The sequence below is a fragment of the Corticium candelabrum genome, chromosome 16 (genome assembly GCF_963422355.1).
Source record: "Corticium candelabrum chromosome 16, ooCorCand1.1, whole genome shotgun sequence".
Lineage (NCBI taxonomy): Eukaryota > Metazoa > Porifera > Homoscleromorpha > Homosclerophorida > Plakinidae > Corticium > Corticium candelabrum.
Genome location: NC_085100.1, coordinates 4,687,885 through 4,707,844, shown reverse-complemented (window position 1 = coordinate 4,707,844; position 19,960 = coordinate 4,687,885). Strand labels below are relative to the sequence as shown.

At 40.5% G+C, this 19,960-nt stretch overlaps 2 protein-coding genes across 3 annotated transcripts; one reads left to right on the top strand and one right to left on the bottom strand.

The window, feature by feature from the left end:
* Positions 1-1,479: 1,479 nt before the first annotated feature.
* LOC134191770 (uncharacterized) lies at positions 1,480-12,786 on the bottom strand. The gene is made up of 8 exons (XM_062660392.1): positions 12,538-12,786; positions 10,053-10,205; positions 8,059-8,238; positions 4,882-5,061; positions 4,532-4,566; positions 4,395-4,490; positions 3,693-3,852; positions 1,480-1,536 (listed from the first exon to the last, which is right to left on the bottom strand). Exons 1-8 carry the CDS (start codon positions 12,784-12,786, stop codon positions 1,480-1,482), a joined length of 1,110 nt encoding a protein of 369 aa, XP_062516376.1.
* A 944-nt stretch (positions 12,787-13,730) lies between these two features.
* LOC134192088 (ADP-dependent glucokinase-like) lies at positions 13,731-19,176 on the top strand. Of its 2 annotated transcripts, none has more exons than XM_062660776.1 (4): positions 13,731-13,904; positions 13,968-14,193; positions 14,249-14,314; positions 17,943-19,176. In XM_062660776.1, exons 1-4 carry the CDS (start codon positions 13,738-13,740, stop codon positions 18,918-18,920), a joined length of 1,437 nt encoding a protein of 478 aa, XP_062516760.1. In that variant the 5' UTR covers positions 13,731-13,737; the 3' UTR covers positions 18,921-19,176. The 2 variants fall into 2 exon arrangements, with proteins under 2 accessions (XP_062516760.1, XP_062516761.1); XM_062660777.1 differs by having other exon boundaries at positions 13,855-13,899.
* The last annotated feature ends 784 nt before the right edge of the window (positions 19,177-19,960 follow it).

Here is a 19,960-nt window from a genome sequence, read left to right as displayed (position 1 = left end):
ATAAGGGACCTCAGTTCACTTCAGAGGGTATGAAAGAAGTATCACGTCTACTCAGCATCCGACATCAACTACCACCCCATACCATCCTATGTGTAACAGATTCCTGGAACGATTCAACGCCACATTAAGACTAAACTGAAGAGACTATGTAGCGAGAAACCGCGTCAGTGGGACCGTAATATCAATGCCCTCTTGTTTGCGTACCGTGAAGTCCCTCAACAGTCTACGGGATTTGCTCCCTTCAAACTGCTCTACGGGAGGACCGTGAGAGGACCGATGAGGATTGTATGATCGATATGGACCGAAGAAGAGGGTGAGACAGATGAGAGGACTAGCTATTAATATGTGTTCAAACTTAGAGAGAGACTGCAGGAGATCATGAAAGTAGCTTGCGAGGAATTGGAGAGGTTCCAAGAACGCTACAAACGATAATTCAACAAAAGATCAAAGAAGAGATGGTTTGTCGTGGTGGACGAAGTGCTAGTGCTATTACCAACGAACAATAACAAGCTGTTAATGCATTGGCAGGAACCATTCCAAGTAACCAAGATCGTCGAGATCAAAGATTATGAAGTCAAAGTATAGGAAAAGACAAAGATTATCATGCCAATTTACTGAAAAGGTACTGCTTGATAGAACTACGGGAGAATCGTTTCTAGAGGTAGCAAACACGACAATATTGACAGCAGATGGACGGGATCAAGACAACTCCGTAGATGGGAACAGCCTGATCGAGCCAAGAACCTGTCGGCCCAAAGAAACAGCGGGAGACATAAAAATAAGTGAAGAGTTGACGTACGAAAAAGAGAAGCTCGAGCGGTGATCAAAGAGTTTAGAAACGCTTTCACTGATCTTCCAGGCTCGACTAACTTAGCCGTACATCAAATTCAACTAACGTCTGATCATCTGGTGAAGTCTAAGCCATACGAGATACCATTTCATAAGAAGTCTGAACTAGAAAACGATATCAGAAACATGATAAAATATCATTCAGGCATCGGAGTCGCCATACGCATCTCCAGTGGTTTTAGTTTGAAAACCGGACGGAACAAACCGGCTTTGCGTGGATTATAGAACACTCATCAATTGTCTGACCATATGCAATCCAAAGCCCATGACACCTTTGGTGGATCTTGCCCAAGACTGATACTTTACAAAGATAAACTTGTCTAAAGGCTACTCACAGTTCCCCGTGGACACGGAAGACGTATGCAAAACCGTGTTTGTGGTACACAACGGTACTTATGAATTCCTCAGAATGCTGTTCGAATTGGTCAACTCCGCAGCTACTTTGGTCAGAGGATTAAGAAAGTTACTGGAGGGACTGGAGTATGCGAACCACTACATGGATGACATCGTCGTACACACACCTATGTGAGAGAAAACATGTTACCGCTCTCAGGGGAGTTCTAAGGAGGATCGCCCAAACCCATCTGACAATTAGGCCCTCTAAATGTGTCGTTGGGAGTGTGTACGCTGTCATTTCTTAGCCACAAGATCGAACACAGCCTCATTCACCTGAGTGAGGAAAACATCCTAAAAATTAGGAATGCTAAGAGGACCAACACAAACAAAGAATTGCGTGCATTTCTAGAACTGACAGAATTCTACAGGGAATATTTACCCAATTATGTGGCCGTAGCAGTTCCTCTGACTGACTTGACAAAGAAAGGATTGCCAAACAAACTGGAATGGAAGGAAGCGCAGGAGAAAGCGTATTTTGGCGTTGAATACGCCACTATCTGGCCAACCCATACTCAAGTTGCTTGAACATGATATGCATTTCTTGCTTTGAGTGGACGCATCAGATGTAGGGGTGGGAGCAATTTTGATGCAGGAGCACAAAAAAACCATTCCCGGTAGGATATGCAAGTAAGAAACTCAGCGACCGAGACAGAAAATTCTCTACCATCGAGGAGTGTTTAGACATTGGCTGGGGGTCAGAAAGTTCACGAGATTCATCTATGGAGTAGAATCTATTCTCCAGACGGACCACCAACAGCTAGCATACTTGGATAAAGCAAAATTTGAGAATGATAGAATCATGAGGTGGGCCATGCATCTGCAAAGCTACCGCTTCACGTTGCAAGATATCAAAGGTTCGGAAAATGTCGGAGTCAACTTCCTGAGCAGGGTGTGCTAACGACAACTGACAGAGACGTGTTTGAGTTGCAAGAAACTATGGGGCAGTTTCTTTTCCAAACGAGGGAGATATATGTCACGTCTCTAAATATGGAGTTTGGAAGGGGCTGCAATACTAGACATGAGATTGACGGGACAAGCTAATATATTTGGAAAGCAGTCATTTCGGAGAGTGCAGTTTGCTGGTCAGCAAGGAGACAAGAAGAAGAAAGAGTGCGGGAGAGGAGGAGAGTGAGGAACAAGGTAAAAGAAGTTCCGTAACAAAGGGTCAGTGTGACTGAGAGTAACAAAGAGAATTACTGTTAGCTGTCATCGGCATGAAGTTTGAAAAGTTTGTTGTACATATATACATGTGTGCATATATATTCGATAACGGTAAACCACTACCTCTCTACAAGTCGAACTAGCTTGTCTTTCATGTAACAGAGGCTCTTAAATTCTTACGCGTGACACAACTGCATTGGCACTAAAAACTTAGGATCCATAGTCGTGCAATGTGCATTCTGATACCATGGTATACCATCATGTGACTGTCAACTAAAACCTCTAGACCACTTGAGTAAACTACCTCTAAATCATGTTTAATTAACAAAAGCTGTTTAAGTTTACATTTAAACAAATCTAATTAACGCTAATGAAAATGTGCAAAATCTTATGCTTAGGCTTACAAGCCCTAATGAGACACGTCCTAGGTTGCAATATGCACTCCTAAAAACTCACCAAACTAGAATTGTAAAAAATTTCTCTAAAAAAATAAATGGACAGATTGTATAAAAAATATTAACATAAACAAGATCTATAGATAATATGAACCAAAGCCAGACATCATTAGTGAGTCCTTCCAACCCCACATTCCCTACATTTTACATTTAGTGGGTTGAAAGAATTCACTAATGATGTCTGACTTTGGTTCATATTATCTATAGGTCTTGTCTCTGTTACTTTTTATACAATCCCTATATCTATTTATTTTCAGAGAAAAAGTTTTTGAAATTCTATTTGTAGTAGTATACATTAACCACTGCAGCCAAAGAAGTACACTTGAAAATTACCACAATTTCATTCTAAAATTTACCCCCCCCCCCCAAATATCATTAGTGTGAGTGAATTCACAGCTTCAGTCAATCTATGATTAAAACTCTAGGTGTTGTAGGCATGCAGCATTCAAGGCCTATTGCTTACTAGCTACACACAAAAGCCAGAGAACAGATTTCATCGCAAGTATAACAAAATGTCCACCAATTATGGACTGTAAAGAGCATGAATGAAAGCAGACACTACCATCATATAACTAAGGTTACACACAAGATCAGGAAAACCAAATTAAAAAGAAAGAGTAATGTCACTGTCAGACAATAATATGACAGCAGAACACTCAGAACATTGGTTGAACTGTTGTTTCATGTAGTCCACCAATAGCCTAGACAGTAGACCTTCCTTTGCTTTTGGTGGTCCTTCCATGCGAGGATTGCAACAGGGCGGTATCACGTGATGTTGTCTCCATTGCAGAAAGAAGTGTAGTAAGACAAGTGCAGTTTAGGGTGCCTCACCATCCTAAATGTGTCACCACATTGACTGCTTACTGCCATTGCTACTAGCTGCATGATGTTGTGTATGTTGTGTTGTTGCTTGTCATTACTTCTGCATCTGTACGAGACTGTTCTCTCGATGAAGCATTTTCTGTTCTCCAGCACATTCTCTGTCACCAGCCTAGAAGTGAAGTCCTGAAATGATAGTGGCACATCGACTAATAGCCGACATTGACCAAAGCTCTTCGATTCTCAAAAACTTAATTAATCACGCAGTCACTAACTGCACACACACACAGCAAATTCACTTTTCTCATCAAAACGTTCTGACCCCCTAAAAGGAGACCATGATTTGGATTAATCGCAAAAACTAATCAATTGTTTCTATATCAAAAAGTTCTATTATCCTGTCAAATTTCATCAAATCTATCCACACATTTTAGTAAAGGCTGGTTCACAATATCTGCCTGGAGAGTGCTGAGGGTTGCCAACAGCTGTCTGCCACCTTCTGGCAGTGTTCACAACTTAGCACCTCCTTCGCACTGTACTGTACGTCCAGGATGAAGAAAAATGCTTCTTTTGTGTCTGTTGTGGTGCTACGGCTGCAACAAAGCTGTGAGAAATAAGAGGAAATGTTCATTGTTTACACTGCACTTGCGTGTGCCAATTGCAACATTTTACGTGTCACTGATTGGATGACATTCACTAAAATGTCTCCATCACTTCCTGTTGCAGTCCAACACTCGAGCAGCACCTTTGTGTAGTTTGCTGCAACAGAATGGATTGCTCTCTGGCAGATATTGTGAACCAGTTTTAATCCTGCCCACAAACAAACAAACCAACACCAATAAAAACATAACCTCCTATCAGAGGTAAATATACGTAAAGATCCAACCTTTCAAAACAATACATAATGATATCTGAATAATTATTAGAGAATGTACCAATGTCTGAAATCAAACATACTAAAGAACAATCTAATCATATCGTAAAGGCAGCCTGTCTACATAGCTGCATAGAATTCCACTGTGTCTAAACAACTGTCTAATAAGTCACCATCTCGATCTACATTATCTCACAACAAAACCTACAACCCTATCATACAAGCTCTTACCCTCACTTAAACTAGTATTACCATGAACAAAATTACCAAAATTTCCAGCACATTATCGCATACCAACTTTGCCTGCTAGACATTATATTCACTGACCTCACAAACGACACGCCTTGCGACATTTTCATAACAGAAACTGAACAAGATCCTCTTCTTTGATGCTTTGATTTTATCAAAAATGTGTGTAATGTTTCCCATTGTCACAAGATATCGATCAGCTAATCCTGTTGCATTATTATTCACCTTTTTTATTTTTTTCACAAGATCCTTTGAATTCTGTATACAAAAACACCACAACTTCAGCTTGTATTTTGCCAAATTTATGACAATTGACATGTTACATCACACATCATGAAATCTACAAAATACCGTATCAAAACAACTCAATCTACTACTCTTATAACTAAAAAGCCAAACTCCTATTGCAGCACCACAGTTCAAGCAATTCAATAACAGACACTCAGGCTTGAAAATAAGACTTTGTCACCAACCAAAACGTCTTCTATTGTATGTGTGCCCAGATAAACATGTTTTCAGTCACACATCTGCTACAATAATTTCCAACACAAGCAGTCAACCTATTGGCTAGTGTAAGTCCTCCACTCTAGTTTCCTACTACTACTACCTATGTGCAAACTTCATTTAAATTAAGTTGGGACCTACTAGTGTAAACCCATTAATGCTTATGCTCCATTAATATTAACAAAATTAACAATCACTTCAAATCATTAAACAAAATGGTCATCAACTAAAACAAATATGCATTAATGCCACGCTTGTTGCCAGCAAAAACGTTGAAATACATAGCGTCAAGTTGAGTAACAAAGTTAACTATAAAATACTAGCCAATTTCCTGGATTTGCCCGGGTGCATTCGATTGTGAGGAATTACCATGAAAGTATCTTGTCTAAAATTTTAGTTACAGTTAGATATTCTAAGTAAGTAGCAGCAACTATTCCATTTACAATTAGATTCCGTACGCCACCTGTTAGCTTTGGATAGTGACAGCTGGCTCAAGTTGACGTCAATTGAATTCTAATTTAGAAAACTTGCATGAACGAAATGAAATGCTCCTATAGACTAAACCAAAACGCACTTAGATTAAACGTCCGTCATCTCTTGAACTCTAAAAGAAACCATTACGTAATCCATTGTGGCGTTATGTATTGTGGCCTTGCATTTAATTGTGACATCACCTATTGTGACATTGCCTAGAATGTCCTAGTAAACGCTCTATTTCTGCTGTTTTGACTATGCAAAAGCGAAAAACCGTATATTCCCTTATGCGCTATGCTCTTTAAAGTTTGAATGTCGTGCTTAGCAATCCAATCAATGTCGCAGAGAGCTTTATCGCTCAAGGGTCGACAACTGAAAGGGGACCCACCTATCGAAACTGACATCGTTACGTTCATTTCCATTTGGTAAGCATGTCTGGAGAATTTGAGCAACAATGAGCCAAGCGTAAGGAAGTATTAGGCGCACAAACATTTAGAATCTTGTCTTTATACAAACAAGCCTATTCCCGGCAAGTCCGAGCACACGCCGTAGACAGTGGAAATTGAACCCACCCCACCCCGAGTCTACTTCCAGTTTATAGCAAGACGCAAAAATTTCCGTGATGGAACAAAGCCCACCCAAGTCGAGTCCCCGAGATTTTTCCCCGGTGACTCAAGTGCGAGCGCAGGCGCAAGCCAGTCGAAATCGTACCCATCCAGCAGCGTTGGCGCACTAAGCCGTCCATCCATCCCACCGCACTTTGTGTGTACGAACAGGATGGGACAAACAGACAGAAGCGGCGCTACCGCAATTATATATAGACTAGCCTAGACCCGACAAGTCCAAGCACACGCGATAAGCAGTGAAAATCAAACCCGTGTGTGTGTGTACAGACGGGACGGGACGGGCAGACAGAAGCAGCGCTAGCACAATTATATATAGATGTATAGATAGATATAGATAGATAATGGGCATTAACCCATACAAGTATATAGTAGCTGTTAAAAACCCTACTAATCAGCACAGCACTGATCATATCCATTGCTTTACAAGTGAAACAAGAAACGTCCAGAGTCAGAAACAAAGATTTCACCATGAGTATGACAATGTTCGCCTAAAGCAAGCAGCCTTTATTAGTTCAATAAATAAGCAGAAAAACACATTCATCTGATGGTTGCAATCTCAACGTGGTCTCACAAAAGAAATGACTTATCTGGGCTTTGACATAATATCCAAAAATGCCTGAGAAGCCATTCTGGAAATTTTATGTTGATAAGAGTTGATTGCGACTGCAATATACACTCAACCTCTCTAATCCAGACCTCGAGATCCGGACACCTCCCTAGACCAGACACTTTTACCCAACGCATATCAGGTCTTGAGGCTCCAAGGGTAAGCACTCTGGCAAGAAACTCGCTGTATAAACACTCAATTCTCAAGCCGTCTTGACTATCACGTGCCAGTGTGTAGGAGAACGTGTATGTAACATAAGTAACTGTAGTACAAAGTACACATGTACATTACAGTGTAGTACAAGTGTGTACTGTACACGCATACTGGATGCACAACTGGTATGACGTTCACATTAAAATGGCCTGGAATTTCAAGGATATAATGCGCGTTAGCTATCTCTATCTTCCGGACATTTCTACAATCCAGACAGTGGCTGGTCCCATACTGTCCGGATTGGAAATGTTTGAGTGTAATAGTGTCTACTAGCACAGAAAAAAAATGCTGCAATCATCCTGTCAGTCACTCAAACATAGACGTCGGCCAGACAAATTATGTAGCAGGTTCACCTCAAATGCCACAAACACCTGATAAAAATGTCCAATAACCAACCATAACGCCAGTAGTGTATGTTTATATAAAAAGTCTATCAATGATTAGTACAAAAATCACATCCGAATCCAACTCTGCCCTCACTAAACAGCCAAATGCTTCTGTTAGTTGTGTGTCAGCCTGGCATGCAGCTACTCAGCCATAAATAATCAGTTTAGGTGAGACCCAACTGGTTCCGCCTTTGCATTTTAAAAAAGTTAGAATTATTCTACCATTTCTATCAATCAAATTACAACAACCCAAGTGCATTAATTTCAACAATGTGTAATTAGATTATATGTCCAAGTGCCCTAAAATCAACATTAATAGTTCTGTAGATGAGATACATACCATCTTTATAACAAAACATTCTCATACTGCAATAACATCAAGTTCTTTCTTATGTCATAACAATAATGCTAATAATTCAGACAATAACGAACACACAAGGATTACCCTGTCAAAAATGGTGCCAGTCGACGTTTCATACAGAATAACTGCATTTTTCCATTCAAGTTTGTGCATGAGCTCTACTCTAGCTGAATTCAGTTCACTTGCAGCTGGAAGCAGTGACATATACGCATTTGACTTCTCCTCTAAATCTAAACCACTTGACGACGATGAAAGAAAGTTGAACTAGAACATACAAGGAAGGCACCTGACATACCTTATTCTTACAACAGTAAAATACAGCAAGTCTACTGGTACAGTCATACTACAGTCAGTGACATCTGCTAGGTTAACCTCCAATTTCCAACCCAACTGCTTCCTGTTCATGCAGATCAAGCAAGTTATGACATCTTTACATGCATCTAAGTTACATTATCCAACAGACGAATTCTGACTACAACCAGCAAAATCTGATATGTGCATAAACACTGGTATTTGAATGCACATGCTGCACTGATGGCAGCAAACTACTACATATGTGTAAAGTTTTCTAAGCTCCAAAAAGCAAATTTTGTTTGTTCAATGAGACAATCTCAAGGTCTTGCCACTGTTCCAACTAAGATTTTCCAAAACAAACACAAGACTAAGAAAAGTCTTACTTGGTTCTTTACAAGCACCCTACCATACCTAAGTTATCAGTCGTAAGCTGTCAAAACTGTATAATTATGATGTTGTTTGTAAGATGCATGTACAGCTACTATCTGCCCACTGTCTGTAAGTCAACCCGTCTTGTGACAACCACATTTTTTCCAAAAGTTCTTGTTCTGGTGATAAGAAAGTAGTACATCTGCCATGGATTCATTGATGCCCCTTTAGCTTCTTTTCACAAAAAAACTCACCAAACTATCTCCTACCTTAGCTTGTCAAACCACTTATGCTGCAAGTACATCACTTTTGATTCCACTAGCCACACCGGCAAACATACAGCTTTGCTCCTACATCCAGTAATTGCCTTACTTAAAATACAAAATTCTTATCCGTCACTGAATCCAACTTCCTGTACAAGCCCAAAGAGACAGCAGTCCACACAACTGCGATAAGCCTTTCTGCCGTTTAAAAGGCTCAAGATTTGCTCACTAATATGCAGAAAATAACAGATCATGTTTACTGTGCATGCCCAAGAAAAACCAACATGAAACTTTCAAACACAGGCAAGCTGGTTACCCAATTCAACATTTTTGGTGTGGCCTTAAGTGTACAAAGTGAACAATGAAATCTTTACATCACAACACAGCAATCCTCTGTGTCCTACATGTGTGTGTGTGTGTGTGTGTGTGTGTGTGTGTGTGTGTGTGTGTGTGTGTGTGTGTGTGTGTGTGTGTGTGTGTGTGTGTGTGTGTGTCACTGTGTATGTGACATGACCGCTGGCTTGGCAGCAACATCATGCAGCAGACGGGTACGTGTGTCCCAGAGCTGCGCCATTGTCAGTGCCCCTGGATGACTCTGGCCAAGCTCCAGAGGCAAGAAGAGCTATCTCCGCAACTGACCTCAAGGACGACGCCGAAAGACGTGGAGGGCTTAACATTTGTCCATTTGTGTGAGTGTGTGTGTGTGTGTGTGTGTGTGTGTGTGTGTGTGTGTGTGTGTCCGTCGTGCCTAAGCAACAATCTTGGTAGACATACACTATTAATGGTACAATCTGCATATCTACACATTCAGATTCTGTAAACTGAACCGCCTAGCAGAACACACAGAAGTCTTTACTCACAGCCTCCCTCCCGTTCCCATCTATCTTGTGCACTAAAAGGGCATGTCTCCAAGTATGCACATAATCTGGAAAGTGATCCTTTAACATTCTAGCATTTCTGACATAGAACTCTGATTGGGCAAGAATATCACAATTAATTGCCCCATACCAGCAAATTAAAAAATTAAAAAATTAGAAAGAGGTTCTAAAGAACACTCCTAGCTCTAACATGTCAGCATATCGTAGTTCAGGTGGAAGTAAGCATGCTTTAATGACACAAACACAGTACATTGGCTCGTGCAGCTCCACTAACCAACACAACGTTGCTTTTGTTCCACATTTCCATTGTTTCTGCCAGTGGCTCAGTCACCACACCACAGCCTTCTCCCAGCAGCACAACAGGTCTCTCTGCTTCAGATGAGTGTACAAACTGGTACATTCCATAGTTAGCTTTACCAAATTCACACTACATGAACACAGTTTAATCACAGATTATTAGCGCTGTGCCAGTGGTAAGATTAATGAAATCTAGCCAATATTTAGTCAGACTACAAACATTAACAGCATTTAGTCAGCAGAAATAAATTAACCTGGAAGTTGTAAACCAGTAATGACAAGAAAACGAGCTCAATTAATTAAGAAACCACAAGGTAATAAACAAAACCTAGCAATAGAGAAACATTAACATGACTGCTATACTAATTTTTCAGCTGACACTGGAAACAAAGATCATTATATCATATAGTAACATTTGTGTAGTTGTGGTAGTGGCTGTGTTTGCCCTGTCATGAGACCTGCACCAATACCTGGTGTGATATAAAACAATTCATTCATTAATGCAATAGTTAGTTGATAGTAAAGCCCCTATTTGTTACATGTCTGTTTCTTATCACCCACCTGCATCTGAACGACAGGCCACACTGATTTCACCATGACATCATTATTCTTGTAGTGCGTATGTGCAATACAACCAGAGCAGTGGATCCTATGTATAGACTTCTTCTGTGTCCAATATTTTATGGATGTCTGCTCTCCTCAACTACATGGTATACTGTACATCAACAAGAAAGGTCTTGTTGCCATAAACGATTATGGGTGTGGATCCGCAAATCAGACCTCTAGCCTTTCAGTACCACTATAGACTAATGCTAATCTATTGTGTTCCTTACATAACTGTGCCTGCTCTCGTCCCGTTTCACATGTACATAAATGGATAATGGTAATGGCCTGCCAACATCACTTTGTGAGAGCCTGGGTGATAAGAAACAGACATGTAACAAAAATGAGGCTAAACATACTCGATTACATTTTATAGTAGGCAGTGTCCTACTTGCATAAATAAAAAATGCATTATGCAAGTATTCACATCACATAACAACTCAGTCTTCACACAACAAAAGACAACAGTAAAAAATGACAATCATTAGCTGCCCCTTACATACAGTTAATTCAAATCCAGATACAGTGCCACTCAGCTGTGATGTTCAGAAGAGAAACAAAATGAGAAATTATAATATGAGTTTCTTCATGTTTTGCAACATCAAGTGTGAACTGTACAGTGATTCTCAACATGTCCAATTACTACTACCAGGGGTGCCCATTTGGCACTATGACGCTGCATGCATGCCAAGACAAATTTTGCAGTGCCAGAACAGACCAAGATTGTAGTACTCTGGCATACCCATTTACTGACTGATGCTGATTATCATTGCGTAAGAGATAGCACAGTAACTTGTCAATCTGTCAAATCAAAACCAGTTGACTCCTATACAGGTCAAGCAAATCTAGCAGTAGATTTGGTCCAAAGATGTAGACTGCAGCAGTCATAGTCGATGACATTGAGGCTGCTGGTACACCCACAGAATCAGCAAACTTAATTTTCAGTCTTCAGATTCCATTAGCACAGTTACAGTAAAATCTCTGTTGTGTCCAGTACAAGTAATTAAGTTAAACTATGTGCCACTGCAATCTATATATAATTGCGGTATTGCGGTAGCGCCCTCTGTCCCTCCTGTCCATATGCAGAAGTTGCATCATGCTATAGAAAGGAAGTAGGCTCAGTGCGGGGGCGGGGTTTGATTTCCACTGCCTACCACGAGCGCTCGGACTTGCCGAGTGTAGGCTAGTTAGTATAAATGGCATTAACAGAATTCGGTAGAAAATGTACTTTACAGTAATCAATTCATTTTAACTGTTTGTTGGTATTAATTCTGTGTTGACTTGACTAGCAGTGTGTGTGTCTCCAGAGAGCTGTTGCAAAGCAGCTCTCAACTGTATCACATTGTATCGTTATTACAGTATAGCTGAGTAAATAATCTATAATAACGCTTTTAGTACTTAGACTGACTTTATCAAAAACCAGCTGGCGTAGAGTATCCCAACTGAGTCAAACTATGCACAGCGCCAAGCACGTTTTTGGAGCTGCATTTGCAGCCCAACTATTTCAAATAGTGTACCCCTGTGCTACCCATCTAACTTTCCAACTCCAAGAAACTGACAGACAGTAGACACAAAGATACTCTTCATTCCGGGTTAAATTGATAATCAAATAAAATAGTGCTTAATTAAATGGTCTCATGCAGTAATTAAGCTCTACTAGTGCATGTAAATGTAGTGAAACAGCTAAAACACTATGCTGAACAGTGATTAGTCCCACGTCGATAATAGTGATAGTATATACATATCTATTATTACAAACAACGGAAGAACAACAGACACCCAACACGTGCGGAAATCAGATGATTGCAACACAAGAAATAGCCTGCTGATGGGAAGCTACCAGTACTCACGACTCTTACCATCGTCTCTCTAAAAATCAACCGAAGCTCATGATTGGGAAGAAGTCCACTGTAATCGTTGACATGATCGACAGCAAGATAGCAAGCGTCGACAGAACGGAAAGACGACCAAAGACTGTCGTTGCTACTAGAATTTGACGGCAGTAAAGCTCCAATCTGCAAGACTTCCTTACTTGCATCAGAGACACTAGTGATGGCCGCTACCGATACAGCAACAAGAGAGCACAGCAGTGACAACGAGGTGACCATAACTAGAATCTCTGATTGCGCATGCTCATTAGGAACTACAATGCAGAACGTTCCCACGCATTATGACGTCACCTGTTGTTACAATGTTGTTGGTATGTACCGTACACGTGTACCAGGATTGTTGTCAGAAACGTGACATGATGCACGGGTTGCGCGCAAACCTCTGGGCCTCTGATCTTTGGATCGCAAGTTGCAACTATTGGCCTTTTGTACACTCGAACTATATTTATCATAAACTTTATTCCAGACGCATACTTTTCTGCATGGCCAGTCGGTGTCGCATATGACAGTTCACTAAATGACAACGTTAATTAACCATGGTACGACAAATAGAACAGCATATGCTCTTGGGATACTTCTCTATTCAAATCAGCCCTCCATCCATGCATCTCTTCCTTTCCTAGTTCCAAAGAACGCATGCATGTCTAGCTAGACATCTACATAATTTTCAAAGAATGCAATCATTTGTCACAGCAAATACGTACTTTTACGGGTGAACGCGATCCCCTCTGTAATTTACTAGTCTAGTCTAGTACAGAAAATCCGTTCAAGAAATGAAAAGTGAAAGCATGTGATTGACCTCTAGAGTTAATTAATTAACTTAACTATTAACTTAACAAAAGGTAAGCCTAGACTCGAGAGGCTAAATGGAGACGATCGACGTGTTCTAGTAGATCCGTGAAATCCGAAATCATAGGTGCAATGAGCAGCATAGGGTCATTACATCATCTACCCTAGATATACTAGCTAACCACAAATGCGGCCGGGATAAGATCAAGGCTAAGGTGAAGTACAGTGTATGGAAGTTATTCTGTGCAGCTTTAGATATAGCTACTGTTTGCAGTATGGCAGCTCCTCTGTCAGAAATGCATTTTCTATCAAAAACTGAGCAAAAATCGTCTCGTTATTACAGAAACGTCATCGCCTAACGTACGCTATAGGCAACACGCCATGGCTGGTCACCTATGGGTCTGGATTGGAATTGCACTTGTTGTTTTGTCGTGGTGGTACAGCAGGAATAGAAACATCTCATCCATAGAGGAGAGAACGATAGAAGGATGGCGTCGACAAATAGGAGAGCCGAAGTTGACTCCACTTTACAGAAAAGTTGCTGTAGGGTCAGCAGACATTCCGAAATGTTCAATGAAGCGTTGACTTGTCTAAAATTACTGTCCTATTAGGCTTAATTCAAACATAGATTTAATAGTGTCTGGAACGGCGTTATTGAAGAGTCTCAATGCTAGCGGCTCTCGCCAGGTGGAACACGACGTGCTGGAAAGTGTTCAGGATTTGCAGGAAATGTTTGAGCACCGCATGGCAAGGTGTGCTGCTGCCGAGCGAGTCTTTGCTCACCAGGAAGGCTATCTGGAGATTGTCGACCATGCGCATCGTCTAGAGAATAAACAGGTTGGCGAGAACAATAGTCATACACAGTAGTGTACATCTAACAACTTGTCAATAGTATTTCGTTGGAGGAAATGCAGCTCTTGTTGGATTAAAAATGGCTTCTACTTTTTCAGATACCAAGGTATGTCGTCTAGTTATAATTAAAGCTGCTATCGTATTACAGTATTTTAAATTCAAATATAGATTGGTTTTTGCTAGTAATGGACCTAACGACACAGTAGTGTAGGTGTACCTAATTGTGGACACTTCCCTGGTAATTTGAGTTACAAAGCTGTTTTCTCTGGTAGCCTGCAATGAAGAGACAGGACAGGGTGTCTAAGTTGTCGCGCACCATGTTGACAGACATCTATAACTCTAACTCATCTTTGGGCGGCAGACTGTCACCAGAAGACTCCTCACTCCAGTAGTCTTGGCGTGGCTAGACCTGCTGATAACAGTCAGCAAAATCTAATCCAGCTTACAGTACATTACTTATTTGGCGCAATGGACTTCTAGCGATATGTTGCGTGTGCTATTTTTTAACTGTCCAGAGGCCATGCAGTTTCCTGCACGTGTTCTGTGCTAAAAGTAAAGTGTTGGCATGTGCATGAGGTACAGCTAAATTAGTGACTATGAGAGAAAGTGTCAGTACCCCTAATTAGAGAAAATGAACTTTGTAGTAGAATGTCATATGAAACTGCATGCATGGTCGTTGGTCTTGAAGAGAGAGATCTGTTTCTATAAGTTCCCTTTTGTGAACTTTGTGTCACAGTGTGGGTACTAAAAGATATCCAAATAATAGTGAATGCGTTGCTCTGGTCATGTGACCTCAACAAAGCCAGGATTAGTTCTTGCTTATATTAGCCATTTGGTGCCAATGTCCATTCTGTCACCAGAACTTGCCAAGTCTTGGGCAACAGTTCTCAAGACCTTTGACACCCCTGCAGGGAAACATGTCTGATGTATGCACTAATGTCTAAGCTTCGTTGATGATACCTTTATGACTAGAATTGTGCAATGTCAGCTAGTGCACTAGCAAATATACAGGGTAACATCTGTAAACAACTCAGACGTGGGGTGTATCCTAATTGTGGACGTTTTTTCCTCTGCCACAGAAAGCGACTGGGTTTGAGTAACAGCTGGACTAGATACCTGATGGTTGCCTCACAAGCTGGTATTTTGGGCCGCGATCAAAACCATGTTTTGTTGTGTATCGCCAGGATTCACCTGCGCAACTGTTAGCACCTACAGGGTTCTTTCCATCACGTCCAAATTTGAGGTATACGAATCAATTGTTTGCGGGTCATGAAAGTGCTCTGACATTGGTTAAGCAATTATCGAGTACCTTGGTAAAGTTGTGAGCTTAGTTACGTTGACTGTAACGTGTCAAATAAGCGTGTCATGTGCATGGAGCGAACGTGTAATTCCAGTCCAGTAAACACCTTAATATCTCTACTCATACTAAATCTGGACATCAGTAATCTACTTACAATCTAACTGTTTTCACTGCTATTACATCTGGCCACAATAGAGTATGAAATGAGAACGAACAAAGTAGGTGGAATGTCAATATCAGCGACAGTAGTAATCCTGTCAGAAATTGACTGTCTACACTGTTTCTAGATCTGGCAACAATAAGGCACGAAATGAAAACCTACAACCTCAAATAGGATAGGTAGAAGGTCAAACTACCTTGTCTGACATCAATAATCAGCTTTACCAACAACGCAGAAGATGCTAGAACCACAATTTACAGTTCAGACGTTTATCGCAGACAGGACACTCGGTTTCTGCAAAATTTGAAAGGCACGACACCATTTACACAGAGTGTGAGGCAACCATTCAGGTATCTAGTGCAGCTGGTACTCAGACCCAGTCGCTTTCTGTGACAGAGAAAAAATGTCTACAATTAGGATACACCCCATGTCCGGGTTGTTTACAGACAGTAGCCCGTATATTTGCTATTGCGCTAGCTGACATTGTGCGATTCTAGTCGTAAAGGTATCGTTCCGAAGCTTAGACATTGCTGTGTACATCTGACATGTTTCTCTGTCTCTTCATTGCAGGCTCCCATAGAAAACAGCTTTGTAACTTAAATTTCTGGGGAATGTCCACAATTAGGTACACCTACCGTACTAATATGTATTTAATGTTGCATCAGGTATGTTGCATTATGTGTGTAAAACAAGTCTGTTCAAATATATTGTTGTTGTTCTTTTATTTAAAATTAAATTTCAAATTAAATTACTTCAATTGAGAGGATGCAGAACAAAGAAAAGAATTTACAAATATGAAGGAGGCATCAAGCAAGCTGTGGCTACTGGCTGCTTAGCTCACTAACTCATTACTCTCCTTTCCAGTTGACCTTTAACACAGGAAGTGCTAATGAGACAGCGGTTTCACCAGGTGTTCCATAATAGTAACCCTCGTAGGATTGTTAGTAACAGCCTTTGTGACAGCCTTTATGTACTCTAACAGATCTTCTTACGCGCAGGTATGCCCCAAGTAGATTATTCATTTTAGCCTTTTGACCTTCTATTCTGAAAGTAACAGTGTCCAAAGGTTCCAATATTTGACCATTGCTTGCGTCATTCTAGCTTGCAGATCTAGAATGTTTCGGTGTAGACGACGAAGAGTACGGCACGAATGTTGTAATGCATGCCTCTCAACTCTCAGTATTTTGTTGTGAGACTCGCGATTTATGGGCATGTCTCATGATTACCAGTCCTTTCTCACGACGAGTGAACTGTGAGACACTCCAACAGTCGCTTTGCGGAGGCCCATTATGGTTAGCCCTGGACTTAGCAGAACTGTATTCTAAATACAGCTCAGGGGTATTCGGGGTATCCCAGCAGTAAATATGCCATGTATATACACGTTTGGAAGTTCAAGGTGAAGACTTAGTGCACAGAAACCGTAAAGCGAGGCTAATGCGTAAGCTGATTCCGGCTATTTTGCGCTTCTTAAAATCTACTAGGCAACATGCCTACTTTGGACACGTCTAATGGACGTGGTCTACAAAAGACAGTCTCACGATTTGGCAATAAGAAAAGTTGAGAGGTGTGGTAATGGTCAGTGCAGATAGCTACGATTCGGAACAAGAAGACGAAAACACACCAGAAATGGACCTGGAAGACCAAAGGCACATGCAGTGAACGAGATCCACTAGCATATCAAATCTCACAAGGAATGCGTATATAATTGAATAAAGATATATGAAATTAATACCAACACAATAATAGGCCATTATTCACTCTACTCAACTTTGATCTGCGTAAGTCTTATTGCTTTTTGCCTGTTTAGCGCACTTTATTGAAACGCCCAAAAATTGAAATGGCACGTTCTGCGGTTTTGAACGGTGCAAAGATCGTCGCGAAATTCCTACAAACAACGGAATCATTACGATTTTCCAGTGTAAAAGGTCAACGTGAACGGAGAGTAGTAACTGTCTTTACTAACATAGTTTTGTCTAAGATTCTTTGGTTAGTTAATTTCGTACCTTACTAGCAGGACCCCGCCGCTCTAATGGGCGGTAGCTGTTTAATTTTAAGGTGTTACATTACAGCCAGACAGAAGGCGGTAGACGTATTGTACTATGTAGTATAGGATTGCAGTAGATGTTGCTAGCTCAAACACACTTGTTTTAGTGCTTAGTCACTGCACATGTAGCAGTATAGTCTTAGTGCAAATCTACTCAAATATATGTTTTTTGGAAATTTTACATTAAATAATTATTATACTCATGATCTGTATACTGTATCTTGATCTAGATTCTTTTGGGCGGGCCGGTAGGTGATCAACTAGAACGTCTTCTTTTGCCAAATATGGAAGTGCCAGATGGATGTAGACAGAAGAATGATGAAGTTCATTTAATATTGGAATATAAGTCTGGAGAGACATGGGGCTCAACTACAGCTTCTTGTTCAAATCGCTTTATTTTTTCTTACGATATTGGGAATTCCAACCTCTTGGCAATGGAGAGCTTCTTTACAAGTCTGGAATCATTTAAGCCGGACCTTGTTGTTCTGTCTGGACTACATTTGTTAGAGAAGTTGGATGAGTCTGTGTGGAAAGCCAAAATTAAGGAGTTAACAAAGCATTTGTCTGAAATTTCTGTGGCAGTTCCTATTCATCTTGAGTTGGCAAGTACTGCCAGTCTAGATTTGCTGTTGGCTTTGTCACGGGATGTCTTTCCAAGAGTCACTTCTGTTGGACTCAATGACCAGGAATTAATGTCTGTTTCAAAGGCTGACAATGGCCCACATTCTATGAGTGAGTCTGTATCGGGCCATCATCAGATTGGACTGATTGCTGATCAACTGCAGTGGATGCTTGAATCGTTTGGTGTTGCGAGTAGTGCATATCCAAAGTCAAAGCTGAGTCGAGTTCACTTTCATTCATTTATATTTCATCTAATTGCAGTCATACACGGGAAATGGCAAAACAGTATCACGGCTGTTGGCGCTGCTGCCCGAATGGCTGCTATTCAGGCATGTGACAGCAAAATAATTAATGCAAATTCTGTTGAACTCAAGATGTCTAGGACCTTTCTGAGGTCTGTCGAGGATCCACAATTGAGAGCAGACCCTATAGAATTTGATCCTTCTGTTCCCATCAGTCACTGGTCAAGAAGACATGTGGACCTGTTTATGAGCCCTGTTCTTATTTGCAAACATCCTACGAAAACTGTTGGATTAGGAGATGCTATTTCTGCAACTGGATTGCAAAACTCATTGATGATTTCTTAGTTGTGCTGATTGCCATTCAGTGATTGACGTTTAGCGAGATAGTTTGGCTTTGTTAAAAACTCAAGAATAAGGCTACCTGGTTCCAGCACGTTAAGTAACTTTAATTAAATGAGCGTTTTCAAACATTCTCAAATTTCTATATAACATACTCATATGTACATTCATTTTTTCTAATGCCAAGTTGTTAGCAAGCAATTTAATGTTGCTGCATACTTGTTATTTACCAGAACCCTTTAATTCTATTCACCGAAGCTCATCAGTATTTGTGATTTAACGTTGTTCAATGTTGGATTCTCAAATTGGCTCTATGCTGATGTTCAGAGGTATGATATTATTAAATGCCAAGTTTTTAGCAAGTCAGACACCACAATACTTTGTCAATTCTGAGCAATCAAAGTCACTCTACATTTACCACCAACCTGAGGCTGCTGTTTAGTACTAAATAACTTGATACATTTTGTTTCTACTCTATGAGCATAATAAATAGTTTGCATTCGGCAATGTCATTGTGTAAGTTGCTATGGAAATGACTAACTAAAGACATTTATGGTTGCTCTCCGTTCTGTTGTTTTATTGTAATATTACAGGGAGTTGCTATAATCTGTCGGTCTGTGTGACTGTTTGTCAGTCTGTCTATCCCACGCATGCTATTTGATTTACCTAGCTGTTGCAAATTTTGATTTCAAATCATCCAAGGAGTTTGGCTTAATTTTGGAAAGAATACGGTTGCCATTTCCATGGTGATGGGCAAATTGTGTCCCCAGACTGTGTGTCCCTGCCGATAAAAGGAGTGGAAGTTGATATTATGCTGTATAGTTATCAGCTAGTTGACAACTAGCTTGACTTTGTTGAGGCACTTCACTTTAATTAATTAATGATTCTGTCCACCAAATAATTTTGACGAAAGTATTGCAATTTATAGTGCAAGACAAATTAATTGACCAAGAGTTGGTGCAATTAAGACAGTGCATAACATTGTATGATGAAACATCAGGACTGTGCCTTTTTGTCCTAATCTTGGAAATATATTAAAGTTGGAG

What these genes read in the sequence shown, in the direction of transcription:
- LOC134191770 (XM_062660392.1), bottom strand. Translation starts at nt 12,786, where the DNA reads ATGGTCACCTCGTTGTCACTGCTGTGCTCTCTTGTTGCTGTATCGGTA. An exon ending in ATATTTACCTCTGATAGGAG is followed by an intron (nt 4,491 to 4,531) that starts GTTATGTTTTTA and finishes GTTTGTGGGCAG; the next exon opens with GATTAAAACTGGTTCACAAT. An exon ending in GTGGTGACACATTTAGGATG is followed by an intron (nt 1,537 to 3,692) that starts GTGAGGCACCCT and finishes CCTAATTTTTAG; the next exon opens with GATGTTTTCCTCACTCAGGT.
- LOC134192088 (XM_062660776.1), top strand. Translation starts at nt 13,738, where the DNA reads ATGGCTGGTCACCTATGGGTCTGGATTGGAATTGCACTTGTTGTTTTG. An exon ending in TACAGAAAAGTTGCTGTAGG is followed by an intron (nt 13,905 to 13,967) that starts GTCAGCAGACAT and finishes CTGTCCTATTAG; the next exon opens with GCTTAATTCAAACATAGATT. An exon ending in ATCGTCTAGAGAATAAACAG is followed by an intron (nt 14,194 to 14,248) that starts GTTGGCGAGAAC and finishes ACTTGTCAATAG; the next exon opens with TATTTCGTTGGAGGAAATGC.